This window comes from Ambystoma mexicanum, chromosome 1q (assembly GCF_040938575.1).
Source record: "Ambystoma mexicanum isolate Mex_15411 chromosome 1q, UKY_AmexF1_1, whole genome shotgun sequence".
Classification (NCBI taxonomy): Eukaryota; Metazoa; Chordata; class Amphibia; order Caudata; family Ambystomatidae; genus Ambystoma; species Ambystoma mexicanum.
In genome coordinates this window covers 564,113,636-564,130,183 of record NC_090922.1, presented here as the reverse complement: position 1 = coordinate 564,130,183, position 16,548 = coordinate 564,113,636, and the positions used below count along the sequence as shown (strand labels likewise).

The following is a 16,548-nucleotide window of genomic DNA, read 5'->3' as shown; positions in this document are numbered from 1 at the left end:
TTTAGTGTATATTTTAGTACCAACGTTCATCAGAGACAACAGCCCATATGAGCCACAGTCCTTGCTGGGTTTCCCATGTTTCAGGAGCACTATAATATTGGCTTCTCGTAGCGTCTCGGGAAGTTGCCTGTTGTGCAAGGACTCCTCCCATACTCTGAAGAGGTAAGAAGCAAGGATAGGCCCATAGTCCATGTAGAATTCGACTGTGAAGCTATCAGATCCGTGGATTTATTGTGCAGCGGTTCTGCAATTACCTTAAGAAATTCCTCTTGTGTAAGAGGATTACTGATTCGTGTTCTGGCCTCCTCCGAGATGAGTGAAATTGGGATTGTGTCTAGCCGCGTTTGTAACTCATTTCCGCCCTCTTTCAGCCGGTGCCTGACGTAGGGCCTTATAGAAATCTGTTAACATCTAGTTAATATCCTGATCCGAGTTTTCGTATTTTGGTGAATGTCTCTGACCCCCACTATGTGGGCTTAATCTCTTTCGAGCTGCACTACTTGTGACAGTTTCCTACCCAGTCACTCTCCCTCCCCGTATTTTCTAGCTGTAGTAGGCACCCAAAGTATTTCACTTCCCTATTCCCATGTTCGTTATATAGGTCCAGCTGAGTCTTTATTTCGGCCAGCACGGGATTGGCTGGGATCAACCGTATATTTATCTTCTAGCTCCTTAAGCTTACTCTTCCATTGGGCAATTTCCCTGTGGATGGACTTAATCACCCCACACTCTTTAGCCATGGCCAAAACCCTGATTTATACTTTAAATGGTTGCCAAGGTACACCCTATGAAACTGCATTGTTGTTGTTAGTCTGGAAAAAAGGGCGCACATCTTCCTCTGTATCTACCAGGAAATCCAGGTCCTGTAAGGTGGCTGACTTGGACTGCCATGCTGAGCGATCCTGGGGCCACCCGCCCCAGTCCAGGAACAGTCCTATAGGCATGTGGTCCGAATAAGTGTGCAGGATTATAGTCCCTCCCGATATCTGCCCCACAAGGCATCTCGATGTCAGGAAAAGGTGTAACCTGGAGCACATATTTTGTGCCGTGGAGTAGAAGGAGAATCCCAGCAGCTTCGGGTGGAGTGTTTGCCACACGTCGCATAAGTCAAGCCTAACCACCTGGCTCAGTAAGCAACGTGCTGCTTGTGAGAGTAACCAGGGTGTCTTAGCGGTTCTATCAAGCTGATGATCCAGTATGGTACTCATATGCCCACCCCACACAGTGGGTACTAAGGGATAGGCAGCCTCCACATCGGCCACCTTTGTATAGAAGTCTGGCCATCTTGATTGGGCCCATAAGTGTTGAACAGTTTACATTGTAGAATTACATATCTTCCCTCAGTATCAATATGGGAGTGAAGTAGTCCGAACTTGAGACTTTTATGTATTAGGGTAAGCACTGTCCTGGATTGTGTCCAGTAGCTGCTGTAAAACCTATTGGGCCTCATTACGAGTTTGGCGGTAGTCGGCACGGCTGCCACCAAACACGTGAAATTACCGGCACCTGGCAATGGGGATGTACTGAGGCATTCCAGCCCCGGTGGATTGGTCCATCCCCACTGCCGGTATTCATTACTTCCCATTCCCATTGAGCCCTGCAGGGCTCAATGGGAATGGGGAGGTCCGATGTACCGTGAATGGTGCCAGTGCATCCGACGAGTTGTGCTTGCGGGTGCCGGTCTGCCCGCCAGGTCAGACCTGCTGGGCAGAAAGGCACCCGCGAGAACAACTCGTAGTTTGCCGGTCCGGTAGCAATGGTGCCGGTAGCTTACCGGCACAGTTACTACCGGACCGTCACACTTATATTGGGGCCCATTGTCTCCCCATCCTATGTTAAGTGAGCATTGGCACAGCCCCAGGTATGGATGCCTGCCCACAAATGCTACTATCTTCCTAGACTTTGAGTAATTCCCAAGACCCCTAATGTTCCAGCTCAGTATTTTAATAGTCCCCATTAAGGTCTATTGTGCCAGCGAGTATCCAGGGACGGTATACTCTCACCAAGATAGCGTACCAAGCATTCTTGCCACATGCTTGTCCATTTTATTTTAACATAACTCCCTTGAATGTTCCCCCCAACCTCACCTCCCTCATCACCCACCCAACCAGAGTAATGCCAATGCCCTCCCAGCCTGTCCTCTCACCACAATCAGCACCCCTTCAACCGGGGCCATGCCAAACCCCGCCCAACCCCCCCTAATACCAATTTCCAAGCCAGTACCATACCAGCAACCTTGCATAGAGGAGCACTTCTTCCATTTACACCAACCTCTGATACTAGCCCGCCCATCTATGCACAGGATAATTGTACAATAAGACCAATTGCCTGCTACGTGTATCATTCATGCATATTAATCCAGCATAGAATTACCCCTATTCAGTGGATACAACATTATCAGCACAGTCCAAAAGGTGCCAGCTGAACCAAGCATGCCAGGGTCCCAGCACTGCACGGTACTTCCCTCAAGTGGGAGAGGTCATCGCCTCCCCCATTCTGCTGCAATCTCCCAAGGGTGGGATGGGTATATTGGCCTCAATAAAGGCCAAAGCTTCCTCCGGAATCATCAAAAAAAGGGGTTTTCCTCAGTGTTGTATTTACAGCCAAGCCAGAAACAGCATAGTGTATGGGACTGAGCATCTACATAAGCAGGGACTCAATGGCTTTTTCTATGGAGCCACGTGCACAGCTCTCAGCGAGGCCCGCTATGGGGACATTATTCCTTCTCAATCTGGATTCCATGTCATCACACTTCAGCAGGGCTTCTTCCATCACTCTTGAGCACACGACGGAGGGTTAGAAGTAGGCAGCCATTTTGTGGCTGTTCAGCAGTGTCCCCCCTTCATTTGTTTTTTTTTTAAGGAAGGACATTTGTAGTGACTTTCAATCAAGGTGTGTTGAGTGTTTGCATTGACAGTCCTAGTGGAATGCAGTGGTGTGTGTGAGGCTTAGTGGGATGCAGTGATGTGTGTGAGACCAGGGGGATTGGCAGCTTTCAGGAGAGTCGGTTGGGAACTCGGAGATAAGGAAGGAACTAGAGTGGGTGCTCAGACCCTGCTTTCCCATGTCTAACATGTAAATGATGCATAAAGATGCATCTTTCCTTCTGCACCTACCTGGGTCAGAATGGTTTGCGCTCCTTGTCTACTTACTTACCTGGTCCAGTGTACATCACATAGGTTAGCATAGAAGAGAGGTATTCAAATTGTGGTGCGTGCCCCTCATTGGAGGGGAATGGCCTTATTTACGACAGGGGTTCGGGACCCTATCCTAATGACATAAAATAACATAACATGCACTTAGCAGTCCCCACAAGGAAGTCTTGTCAGAGTTCATCGCTTCCGTAGGTCCATTTGCATAGTGGGGGATCACCACTTCCTTTACATGTTAAGAAACTGTAATTGTGTTTTCTTAGAAAGTGATTAGGTGGTTGTTTAGAAAGTGCTACAATAGTTACTTGTGAAGTGCGTGGTGGTTGTTAAGACAATGTTGAGCGCCTTCAGTGCGTGTTCAGGGCTATTCTGGAAGAGTCCCAGATACTGCTTGGTGGAGACCAGGTTTGGTGGGCTCATCCTGCAGACACCATGGGAATAGAGGCAGGCCTCCAGAGAAGAAAGACTCTGCGGCTGAAAGGTTTACCAATGAGTCACAGGCACATTGAATTACAAGTAAGAGGCAGGAGCCCAGAGTTTCATCACCCTGAAGTGCTTATCTTGCTTCCATATGGCCAACTATTTCAAGGGTAATACACACGCTGAAGATATTTCTGATACAGGGTCTGATTGATTTCAGAATTAATCTACATAAGTTCCAGACTTCCGTGAAAGAGCACCATCTGTTGCCCTTGGCTCGGTTCCTTCGGTCGAGGGAGTTCAGTTAATCATAAACCTGTGCCCTATATCATGGGAATATATACATGGGATCTTTGTGAGCATTGTTTCCTGGTGGACCTTCCTGCAGTCTGGCATCATGCTTCTCCTGTTCTCGGTGCTGGTTGGGGCAGCAGGTGAGATCATCACAGAGGAGAGGGCAGCGCTAAACATCTGGCCAGGAATCATGGGAGACGCGGGAGAAGAACAGCTGGATTTCAGGAGGAATCTGGAAGAGATGGGAAGCTAAGCCATTACATAGCTTTTGTGACCCCTGGAATGACATGTATTTGTGTTAGGGTTTTAATACAGCACATACATGGTTGAAAGGAGTGGCAGGGAGCTTTATAGAAAACATATTATTGCATTAGCTGCATTTGTATCAGGAGGTGCTTTAGATAGAACAGCATCGTGTGTTAGGATCAGTAGAGATGCTACGTCACTGGGATTTTTACCGCGAACCGCTGTCATTTGCATGGTCCCAAGGTGCTCTGGCAGATCTGAAAAAGAACTGGGTGCAAGCCAGAATGTGGCAGGGGCAGTGTCGGCCATTTCCAGTGATGTAGGCACTGGAGCATCCTCTCCCTTTCGTGGTGTTCGTCATTTCCAAAGCTTGCATGGCAACAGCATCTCTAGGGAGATGTCCTTTGTAAACCCTGATGATGGTCCCACCACTGCAGTCAGGGCGAAAAGTCTGATGTCTCACCAGGCAATTCCTTCAGGCATTGAGACATAAAAGGAGCTATTTTGAGGCATGAACACCTCACTGATCACTGCTAATAGTGCACCAGAAGCAAAACCTACCATTTCTTTAAAATGTGCCTCTTTAAGAGCAGATGTTTTCAAACTATCTCTCATTCCTACAATGATTGGTGTTGGCAGTTCCCGTTTTGACTTGATTTTGTTTTCTTATTTCAATATTATTATTTTAATATTTGTTTGGATTGTTGATTTCTAATATGAGATACTATGGACCAGATTCTCAAAGTAGCACAAATGAAGGGAGCGCAGCGAATGCACTCGTTTCATTTGCGCCACTTTCCTCAATGCTCAGGTCACCTTATTCTCAAAGGAGACCAGAGCATTACAGGAGGGGCTGGACAGTGGCGCAAATATGCACTGTCCATCCCCCGTGCATGTCTGATCAGCTCTCAGCAGACACATGCTTGCCGGCAGCGCATTTCACCAAGACGGGCCATTAAAGGGCCCGGCTGTCACACTTCGAAAACAAGATGTGCACCTCCCCCGAAGGAACAGGCGGGTGACGCTAGTTTCTGGGCATTTTAAAGCGCATAGCGTTTGTGAATTCAGGATGCACTTTTAAAGACCCGGAGATGCCCCCTTATTTGCATATATGTGCAAAGGGGGAAAAAGGGCCTCTGACTGTGCTGATTCAGATGCCCTTTGTGAATTGGGGTGGTACTTGTTTGGCGCCAATGAGGAGCTGCACTAGCACGTCTCCTCACTCCTGCCACAAGTTTTGAGAAGCTGGCCCACTATTGGTTCTCACTTTCATGAGAGGTATATTCTACAATAGATGAATCATTCATGGCTTTTAAGCCACTGTGTTAGTTTCATAGACCACACCTGTTCCAAAGTTTCCTTAGCTAATGGCCTGTTTCATTCCCCACCAGAGATGGTGAAAGGAACTGATGATGTAATGCGTGCCGTGCAGCACATGACTCTTGCGTATCAAAACGAGCACCATTGCATCATGGCTGCACAAATGCGGTCTGATTGAAATAACGAACAATGGGGGGAGTTACATTTTTTAACTGAAAAGGCAGTAATGTGTGCATTTAATATGCAGTGGCGGCTGTGAGCAACAACAACCGAACAAACCAGGGGTGTTCGGGTGGAGGGAGGTTTAATATTCTGCATTTTACAACACTTACTGTGAAAATGGGATAAAAAGCCACAAAGTTTTCAATCAGTTTTGTATGGTAGCACAGGAAAGAAAAACAAATCCCAATAGATTCAAGTCACCAACAGTGCACAGGAGCAATTGTCAACTCATGTTCATGATGCCCACAAAATATACCAGTATAAAAAAACACTTTCATGCTGGCTCTGCCAGTATTACAATATAAGAATTCCCAGCTAGTAAAAAATGCCATGCACCGAAATAAAGTAAATCCAGACCTGCTATATAGCCAGTGTGCCACATAACTAATGACACTTATGTTTGCTTTTATCCTTTATGCCTGAACAAAAATCACCTGCCACAAAGAATATATGGCCAGGCAGGAGCCACCAATGTAGGCCAGTCGACCTACATAATAAAACTTATCATGCTTACTTTACCCTCGAGGCCCAGTACAAAAATGCCATGCCACAGTAAGAAAGTAAATGCGAACTGACGCCACCGCCACCATGAGGTTTGCCTAGTCACTTAACAACACTTATAATGTTTGCTTTAGCCTTGATGCCAAGTAAGAAATGACACACCACAGTAAGAAAGTATATGCAGACAGACACCACTAATATAGGCCAGTCTAGACAGGTTATAACAGTTATCATTTCTCCTTTACACTTGGCCATTAGGGAAGTAAATGCAGACTGGCACTCCTGCATTTAGCGTCCCAGTTCCCCCTTCACATATGTACATGCACGCTCCCACACAGCACTTTCACTTGCACACTCATGCCTCATTCAAACAACTCCTTGTATGTACACATACAAACAAACACACAAACTTGCACATGCACACACAAACATACACATGTCACAACAAAACACTTACCTTCTCGCACCCTCTGCACGTGCTGCTCCACCATGGAGAGTTGGATGTACCTCTCTTCCCCAACACAATGTGAATACGCTGACTGACAGGAGAGTGCTCCTCCCCTTTCAGTCAACATGTGTACGCTGTTAGCGTAATGAGAGGTGGCAGGGGCAGACATCTGACCCCTTGCTGGCCTCTCATTACTGCACATTTTGTTTGTTGTAGAGCCCAAAGGGCTAGCTGCAATTTCTGTGTCTTTTCTCAGAGTCTTTAGTTTCAACAATGCGTGTGCATTTCGGGGTTGCAACAGTCGTCTCAATCATTGATGAATGAAGTGTGAGAGAGGCCCGACTCTGCAAATGTGCTGTTTCTGTTGCATGTGAATGTTTGGTAATTATCACTAGGATGCCACATGTGCATTCTAAAGCCCCCAGTTGGCTATTAAATCTGTGCCTCCTCTGAAGCAAATTGAATCATGACGTAAACTTGTTTTAAGCTATTTTATAATTTCTGCTTGTTTAACCCTCATTAACCTGTTCGCAGTTGTGACTGAATTGTAAATTGTATTCACTGTGCAGATGCGAACCCTAGCGACCCCCAAATGACTTCCCTGCAAGATGCCACCAAACTGCACTTACTCTGGCTGATTCATTTGTGGAAGGAAGAGTGAACTAAACACTGTTAGCTGTTTTCTTGATTCACAAATAAAACAAAGTTTACTTTTTTCGAGCATTGTAGGTTTCTTCCAAATTACAAATACGATGATGTTTCCTTGATACTACAATCCCGAGGAGGGTTTATAGACATCTGAAGTTGTCCCATTTCACTTGTAAATAGCACATCCAGGACTGCCTTCGTTACTTGCATTCTTCTATTTGCAGAATCACATTTATAATAGAGAAGCAAAACAACAAGTACCATAATGCAAAGTAAGAGGCAGTACAGGAAGCACCACTTGCTCTTCACATGGGGATGGTTTGATTTTTTGGGTTAATAAATTGTTTTGCACATACCTCCATTTTAATTGTGCTTTGCACCATGAACTGAAAATACTACAGACAGCTCAAGTTGTCCAATTTCAACCCACCCAATCCAGATTTTACTTTATTTATTTCGGATTTTGGTAGCTAGAGTTCTATATTCATAGAAGCATAAATATAAAGTATAAATACAATAAACCAAAGATGTGAGACCACTACATTACCACATTGTAATGTAATGCAATGGGCATTTGTGTAGCGCCTTGCACCATTGGTATGGTCGCAACACGCTGTAGGTTGAATGCCCTTGGGAACCGGAGTCCAAGTATGGGATATTTGTCTGAGAGTTGTAGAATGCGTGTGTGCATTTTGACCAGTTCCACGTTAGGTACGGGTGGCCAGGTCCCCGCTGGTCACCCGTGTTGAGCAGGCAGGTGGGTGGGTGCTTATAGGTAGACTGAAGAGTATGCGAGAGATATGCATGCAGCTAGACTGAATCTTATCATGGACGATAGCTGCATTCTACTGGCAGAGGTATTGTGCAAAATATAAGAGCCGGAGGGACATTATGTGTGCAACTGGACTGAATTTTATTGTGGGGATTGCTGCATTCTACTGGTGGAGTTGTTGTGCAAGATATGTGAAGCAGGGAAGACATTGTGTGTAATATTACATTTGCATATTACAACACACTGGCTGCACTCTACATTCACTCAGATTCAAGCACCGACCGCAATCCACATTCACTTAGGCTCAGTAATTGTAATTGGTTATTTATAACGTGCTTAATACCCAGAGGTTTCTAAGCGCGGACCCGGGGATCACTGGCTACAATATGCAGTACCTGACAAGCACCTCTGCCTAAATGCCAATAAGACAATCTGTGCCTTAATGCCGGAGATTCTCCTCATCGGCACACCTGCACCCTCTTTTCCTGTTACTCTCTGGCTGGCCCTCCTTGGCCCTCTTCCTGCTCCCACCTGTGAGGCTAAGAACCTCTGGGTCATCTTCGACTCCACACTCTCCTTTTCTCCTCACATCTCTGGTGTCTCTAAGAAGTCAAACCACCAACTGCACCTCCTCAAAGGTATTCTTCCTTTCCTCTCCTTCCCCCAGAAGCTCACTGTATCTAGAGCTCTGGTTCTCTCTAGGCTGGACTACTGCAACAAGCCTCTTTCTAAATCTGCCTGCTTCTACTCTGCACCCTCTGCAACTCATGCAGAACAGGACTGCGAGACTTGTCCTTGGCCTCAAGCCCAAGGATAGTATCTCTCCAGCACTGAAATCTCTGCATTGGCTCCCAGTGGCTGCAAGGATTAAGTTCAAGACCCTCTGCATTATACACAAGGCCTTCTGGGGTCTGGGTCCTCAATAACTCCAACTCTCTCTTCGTAAATACCTTCCTACTCGAGCTCTTTGCTCCTCCACCTCCAATTCCCTCAGGGTCAGTCGCTTCTCCAAGCAACAAGTTGGTGGTAGATCACTTTCTTCGGCTGGGGCCTCCCTCTGGAACAGTCTCCCTGCCTCTCTAAAACTTGAGGAGAACAATCTCCGGTTCCGGAAGCACCCCAAGACCTTACTTTTTGCTTCTGCCTTCTCTCTTCCCTGCTGATTTCCTGTCTGATACTGCACTGGTCACCTGGCTACCCTCTGAATACGGGCCAAGGTCCCTGCCCGCCCAGTTGCACACCCGCACTGCCTCCCAGCAACCCTTGCACTTGGGTCTGTATCTGTAACCCTACAGTCACCCTACCCGCACTTTTGGACACCTGCTGTCTGCACTTACCCTTGCACCTGCCACCTGCTGGCTGCACTTCTTGTTATTGTTTTGATCCCATGTACAGCACTGCCCTTCCCATTACCCCTCCCACCTCCCCTGCACTTGCACGATCTCAATGTCACTTGGCCTGGTAAGATCATTGTCTCTGTCCTCCCTTTGTTCCCCCTTCCTTGCCTCGTCGCGCCTTGAAACACTTGTGTAAAGGCGCTTTACAAATGCCATAACATATCATATCACCTAGATTCAAAACATATGCAGCACCTGAAAAAGCACCCAGATTCAAAACATATACAGCACCTGAAAACGCCGAGATTCAAAACATTTGCAGCACCTCAAATAAACAGCCTAATTTCAACTATGCAGTGTCTGAAAGCCACTATAGGGCAATAGTGTGGAAGTGGCAGGGTTTTCTTCAGCACAGTTATTGCTGTGTTCCCCACCCTTACCACCTTACCAGGATTGTAGAGGCTGAGTTGTTTGACTGGCGTACACAGGTGACCAGGGGCAAACAGGAAATGGGAGTGGTCCAGAAGGGAGCAATCGTTTGCATCTGGCCTTTTGCCGGCTGCCTGGGCAAGGCTTCTTTGGCAGGGCCATTGAAAAGGTGGATACCGATCACGTGGTCTGAGCGGGTCGCAATCAGGATGCACTGTGGGCAGGTTGGGATGAGGGAGGAAAAGAAGGTCGTAAAAATGGCTGGGGGGCTGCGCTATGCAGTGAGAAATTCAGGTGGGGATCAGGAGGCAGGGAACACCTTACCATGAAGATGGTGGCTGTAGGAGGCCTGTAGCTAAAGAGGGCCTGCAGAGCTGCACACAGACTATACGCTGATTCAAAACGTCACACGCCAGTCACGTGGTCAGAGCAAGTCACAATCAGGATGCACTGTGGGCGGGTTGGGATGTGGGAGCAAAGGAAGGTTAGAAAACATGTTGGGGAGCGTGCTGTGCAGTGGGGAATTCAGGTGGGGGCTAGGGGGCTGATGGCAGCTTACCGTGAGGATGGTGGTTGTAGGAGGCCTGGAGCATCATCTGAGAGACATGGCCGCACCAACAGGAGAACACTTGGTTGCTTCCTTTGCACGACTATTAAGCCATCAGCCAATCAGAGAATCAGGATGAGCTATTAATATAAGATCAAATCTTTTAACTTGATGCTATGCACAAGGCTTACCAGCACTTTCAGGCAGCTGGAAGGCGACATGTAGCACTCCACAAATCACTATTAAAAAATAAATAAAGCGAAACTTAGTACATCAACATTGCCTAAACCTCCTAAGTAGACATGGAAATGTAAAGTGGTAAACTGGCTCTACACCTTTGTTGGACCCATGATCACCTTGCTGACATCTAAATGGCAAAGGGAAACAGCAGTCCAGGTAAAAGGTAGAAAAAAATGCCGACTCATCGCAAGAGAGATCAAGTCTCCAACACGCCTATAGCAATCCCAATAGAGCTCATTGCCGACCTTAGGAACCACCAGGAATCCCAGTGCAGGGCATTGCATACTGTAGGCATTGTTCCACAGTATCCACAGTTCATATCCCACCCACATTTAAGAAACAATGTAGTTCCACACAGCTTTCCTGTCTATAGAACCTGGCCTTTCTGTCGCTAGGGAAGCAGTAGGGGGGAATTTACTCCCCTGTGCATTCTTTCAACATGCCCACATCCTCACTGACAACAGGGTGTTGTGTAAGTCCTCAAACCCGGACCATCGCTGAACCAAAGATCTACTCAAATCATTCTCTTGATTGTTGCGATGTAAACGTCTGGGGTTGTGCAAATTAGGCAGTCTCTACTAATCCATGGCTCAAATTAGACTCCTAACTCATGTCTTTGCAAACATTATATCCATCAGGTGTGACCTCTTCCCAAGCTTTTAATCGTGGACTGGTTGGGGAATTGCACTTCAGAAGAGAAATGTTGTCTCAGTGTCCGAAACATGCACATAGCTCGTTCCAGCACTCCAATGTTCGATCTGAAACAGATTTTCCGAAGCACAACCTACAGTTTGCTTCTTTCTCCCTCTCTCGCTCTCTCACTAGTCGCCGCCCCATGGGGTGAAGAAAAGATCATAGGTGGCTATGACTGTCAGCCCAACTCCCAACCATGGCAAGTGTCCCTAAATATAGGCTACCACTTCTGCGGAGGTTCGCTCATCAACGACCAGTGGGTGGTGTCTGCTGCCCACTGCTGGTACAAGTAAGTTATTACATCACACACCTGGTGCTGAAACACTCATTTCTTTCACTGCTTTCTCTTTTCTCAATTTTCTGTAGCATTGCCACTGCTTCCATGCTTTTTTCTTGGTGTTCTTGAGGGCATCCCATAGTCATAATCTTTATGACAGTCTCGTACCATTTCCTTCATCTCTTTCCTCCTTTATCCATCCTCACTGCTTTTAAAATTGATTCCTAAATGCCATCTCCCTTCTCAATATCTCTGACAATTTCCTCATCGGTCCCCTCGGTCCCTACGTTCTCTAGTGGTCTCTTTCTCAGACTATTTTGGTGTCTTGTGTAACCATTCCCCAGTGGTTTCATCATGCTGCAGTTGGTAGACCCTTCCTTTGTATATTACTATTTCTGCAGTCCTTTCCTCAGGCTCTTCTCATTGTTGCATATAGTCTCTTCCTCACGCTCTCCTCAATGTCTCTCCAAGTACCTTCCACAGATTCCTCCTCTTGCTTTCTCTTTCAGCACTTTCTTCAGTCTTTTCTTGTTATGTCTTGCTGTACTGTCACATGCCCCGCTCCGCATTGGTATTTCCTCTTCAATACTGTTGTCACTTGCAACGCCCTTTCATTTCTTTCCTTTCTTTCTTGCAGTACATGTAGCCATTACTCTTCTCTTGCTTACTTGTCCAGTTGATTCTGTTAAACCTCTGCCTCGTGCAGTCCATTCTCAAGTCCCTCATTCCTGTCCCATAAGATCCCTTCCTCAGTCCCCTGTTTTGATGACACTCACTTCCTTTCCTGATATCCTCTTGCGGACCCTTGTGTTTTCCTTCTCAGTATATTCTTTCCGTCACATGCAGGTCCTTCCTCATTCTCTTGTTACTGTTTCTTGTGCATCACCACGAACTCTTGTTGTCTTTTGTATTCCCTTACTCACTCTTATATCACTATTTTCTGCCACCCTTTACTTGGTCCTCTCTCACTGCCTCCAGCAGTCTCTTTCTCATTCATCCCTTTCATAGTTATTGTTTCTTGCAACCCTTTTGCATTCCCTGCCATTGAGCTTTATATCCCCAGCAGTCCCTCTTTCTCTATTTTTATATGGCGACTACTTCCTTCCTCAGACTCCGCTATTGTCTCTTGTAGCTCTTTCTCCTGATTCTTGCTGGCTTGTGTCTGCCTTCATTAATACCCCTTTCCTTCTTTCTGTTGTGGTGCATTTCCTATTCTCGATTCATTCTTGTTATTTCCTGTTGTCCTTCCTCCTTCTCTTTTACCTGTCTCCTGTAGTCCTTTCACCAGTCCCTTGTCAATGTCCATTTCTGACCTTTCCTAAATCCATTCTTGGTGTCTCTCGCAGTTCTTTCTCTTTTCTCAGATTCTCCGTCAGTTGATTCTCTTAAAGCTGTGCCTCATGCAGCCCATTCCTACATCTCTTTCCTCAGTCCCATACGCTCCCTTCCGCGTGTTCCTTTGTTTGTGTCATTCACTTTCTTGATATCCTTTCACCGCCACTTGTGATTTCCTTCTCAAAGGCTTTTTCTGGCACATGCAGGCCCTTACTTAGTCCCTTGATACTGTTGCCTTCTGCACTTCCCCTGCCCCTTCTTGTTAACTTTTGTATTACCCAACTCAGTCCTATATTACTGCCTTATACCACTTTTTCCTCAGTCCCCTATTACTGACTCTAGCAATCTCTTCCTAAGTCACCCATTCCATACTTAATGTTTCTTGCAGTCCTTTAGTATTCCCTGTTAATGCGCTTTCTTTCCGGAGAAGTCATTCTCATATATTTTTGATGGTCACAGTTTCCTTCCTCAAACTCCAGTGCTGTCTCTCATAGTTCTTTCAAAGCTCCTCCTACTTCCTGTTGACTCATGCTTGCCTTCTTCAATACCCCTTTCCTTCAGTCTGCCATTAGAGCCATCCCAAATGTCTTATTTCTTCTTGCTATCCTGTTACCCTTCCTTCGTCTTTTTTTGCCATTTCATCAGTTCCTTGTCAATGTCTATTCCTGGCTATTCCTGAGTCCCTTCTTGTTGTCTATCACAGTCCATATGCCATGCAGATTATCCTCGGTGATCACAATATCCAAGTCTTTGAAGGCACCGAAAAGCTGATGAAGATCAATCGCATCGTTTGGCATCCTAGCTACGATTACCAAACCCTGGACCATGACATCATGTTGATCAAACTCTACCATCCTGTGCCACTCGACAACGCTGTGCAGCCCATTGCACTACCCACTGCATGTCCAGCAGTGGGAACAAAGTGTGTGGTGTCAGGATGGGGCACCACACGCAGTGATATCCGTGAGTAGCAGAACTATTATTGTACGCAGCAGTTAGCTATGCAGGAACACTCGTTCACTTGTTGACTCTCTTCTTCATGATTCAGAAGGGTGTGGTACAGTCTATCCAAAGAATTGGAGAAATAAGAAAAGGGAACCTGGGTGGAGGCAACAGGTGGTGGGATAGGCCCTAGAGTCAGCAGTGCTTCTGGTTTCACGTCTGCTACTAAGACTAAGCCCTCCGAGCGGCCATGTTCGTGATAATGCTTTGCCGCCTCCTTGTTCTCTCTGAGAGATATGGTGATACATCTTTAACTCCATGTATGTCTTTTCTGCATGTTCTTTGCAATAGAGCAAAATCCTGAAAGGTTGCAGTGCGTTGATGTGCCAATTCTCAGTCATGAAGACTGCGAGAAGGTCTATCTTCTGACCAGCACCATGGTGTGTGCCGGGTACTTCGAGGGAGGCAAGGACGCCTGTCAGGTAACCGACCTGGCTTTGCCATGGACATGGAATTACAGGGCATCATTGTATCTTCAGAGAGCCGAACCCTCCTAGCAATGTTAACGGATATCCTGTAACTGAAATCCTACAGAGCATTGCTCCTGCCGCAAATGTCCCATCACTCATTCATTCATGCACCTTAGGGAAGGCCCCAGATTGCCCCAAGAGCCTCAATGAGAGGAAAGAGAATGAACAATCTTTCTCCGCCTTCCTCCTTCTGTCATCATTGTTCCCTTCTATCGTTATTACATTCTCTTTCTCCCCCTCGGCCCTCTATGGACAGGAAGTGCCAAAAGAAACACTTTCTGTGACTCTGTAAACCTTTCAGCCAGTATTGCTTGATAGACCTTTGTTAGGCTAGCTCAGGGATCTACAATCTGTGACTCTCCAGGTGTTTTGGACTACGACTCCCATGACCACCCACCATTGATTACACTGCCTAGGGCATTGGGAGTTGTAGTTCAAAACACCTGGAGAGGCAAATGTTGCAGACCCCTGGGCTAGCTTATTCTTTTGATTAGTAGCCTCTAGGAGCACATGGGTTTTAGGCAGCAGCTGGGGCAGAGCCTGATCTTGGGCCTTTGTGAGGATGGGTGCAGTTTATTTGCTGGGTATTTGCTTTTTTTCTGTGCACTGCAGTCCAGTTACAGCAAGGCTCTGGCCTCCATGGTTTGCATAAGGCTGTGGTGAACCCTGTCCAGGGTGTCATCACAGCATCTGAGCCTATGCGCAAGGTGACCGGCATTCTCTGCAGTGCCGTGGGTGGAGATTTTTAGCGCACACTGTGGAAAATGGTAGCCAGCGGCCTGCTGCCGTATAGAGTGTTTTGGTTTCATTGACTATGCACCGGTTCCATTTTTGAACATGTCAGGGTTTCCTGGAAGTGCTTGGTAGAACAGTGAGAGTTTGAAACCCATTGCCACATTATTTCAGGGTCTTACCTCCGGGTCAACTCCGGGCACTATAGAGTTTGGAGTGAGTGGGAATTTCGCTGTGTGCATATGGCAAACAAGTAAGCTTGTTCGTTTCCCGCTCTTATTTCTGTGTGATAAGCGTTGTGGAGGCAGAGGTTTAGGGGAAGAAGCTGCCCTTTGGTTATGTTCTGATGGAGTTTTGGGCAATGGACATAATAGCGCCAATAGGCATGAGGTCTGAGTTGCTTAAAAGTTTTGTTGAGCAAAGACTATCGGCAAGTTCGTGTTGCAGTGCTTTGCAAGCGATTAAAGGGCATTGCAAGGACGTGCTGGATAGTTATGCATCTCCTGTCTGGATTTTCTATCCTGGACAATCAAGCCTTTTTTTTATGCTTATTCTCAAAGTTTTGCTGATGTGGTATATTTGCTTGGAGGGGCTAGGTTTATGATGCTTGCCCTTGAAAGTGTCCATATCAGGGGGTGGTGTCACTAATGGACATAGGACCTGTTGTTGGATGATAACTGGACCATCTCTTTCCCTTCCGATGCAGGGGGATTCCGGAGGACCTCTGGTGTGCAACGGGGAACTCCAAGGCATCGTGTCCTGGGGTTATGGCTGTGCTGAGAGGAACTACCCTGGTGTGTACACCAAGGTCTGCGCCCTACTGCCCTGGATCGAGGAGACCCTGGCGTTAAACTAAATATGACATCTGGTCTGGCTGTCCAAGACGTGCATCACCTCCACGGGCCAGCTCATGGACATAGAGTGCCAGACGATGAAACCGATGTTCTCTGTCCTAACATACATATCACCTAAACACATCAGATAATAAAAAGTGCTGGTACATTCGTGAGCTGTCTCTGCCTTTTTTTTTAATGTTTTTAATGAGCACGTCCAAGTCCAGGTTTCAGACCACTGTGTACAAAAGTAACATGAAACTGTGGCCTTTGCAGATTTAGGCAACTTGATACAACTTGGGTATCATGCATTGCACTTTGGTGCATTGACTATACAAATGCACAGGTGAGTTGGTGCACCCTGGGGGAAAGGGTCTGAAGTGCATCTTGGTTGAGTAGAAAGGCTTTTCCCAGAATGGATGATGTCTGCTTCGAGCCAGAGTTCTGATGTAAAGGAGCTCTAGATGGTGGAGCACATCTGCCAGAGGATTGCTCAAGTGTGTGTTGCTTTCTGGATTCCAGAGTTTACAAGCAAGGTTTTTACTTACTTTTTACCAAATGTGGGGCTTTTCTGCCAGGCCTCGGGAGGATAGCTCGGGGGCAACGTGCTCGCGTTGGAAGCAAGACAAC

At 46.6% G+C, this 16,548-nt stretch overlaps 1 protein-coding gene across 2 annotated transcripts in view; it reads left to right on the top strand.

Annotated features, from left to right (window-relative positions):
• Window positions 1–16,089, top strand: part of LOC138531946 (serine protease 1-like) — a 56,195-nt gene extending 40,106 nt beyond the window's left edge. Inside the window, exons 1-5 of one of the 2 annotated variants that reach the window (XM_069641025.1) lie at window positions 3,946–4,006; window positions 11,402–11,558; window positions 13,585–13,844; window positions 14,175–14,305; window positions 15,792–16,089. In XM_069641025.1, the coding sequence (XP_069497126.1) occupies window positions 3,970–4,006; window positions 11,402–11,558; window positions 13,585–13,844; window positions 14,175–14,305; window positions 15,792–15,941 (735 nt within the window). In that variant the 5' untranslated portion in view covers window positions 3,946–3,969 and the 3' untranslated portion in view covers window positions 15,942–16,089. Of the gene's footprint in view, window positions 1–3,945; window positions 4,007–11,401; window positions 11,559–13,584; window positions 13,845–14,174; window positions 14,306–15,791 lie in introns of those variants that run through there. The other variant, XM_069641026.1, reaches the window with a different exon arrangement.
• Window positions 16,090–16,548: the final 459 nt, after the last annotated feature.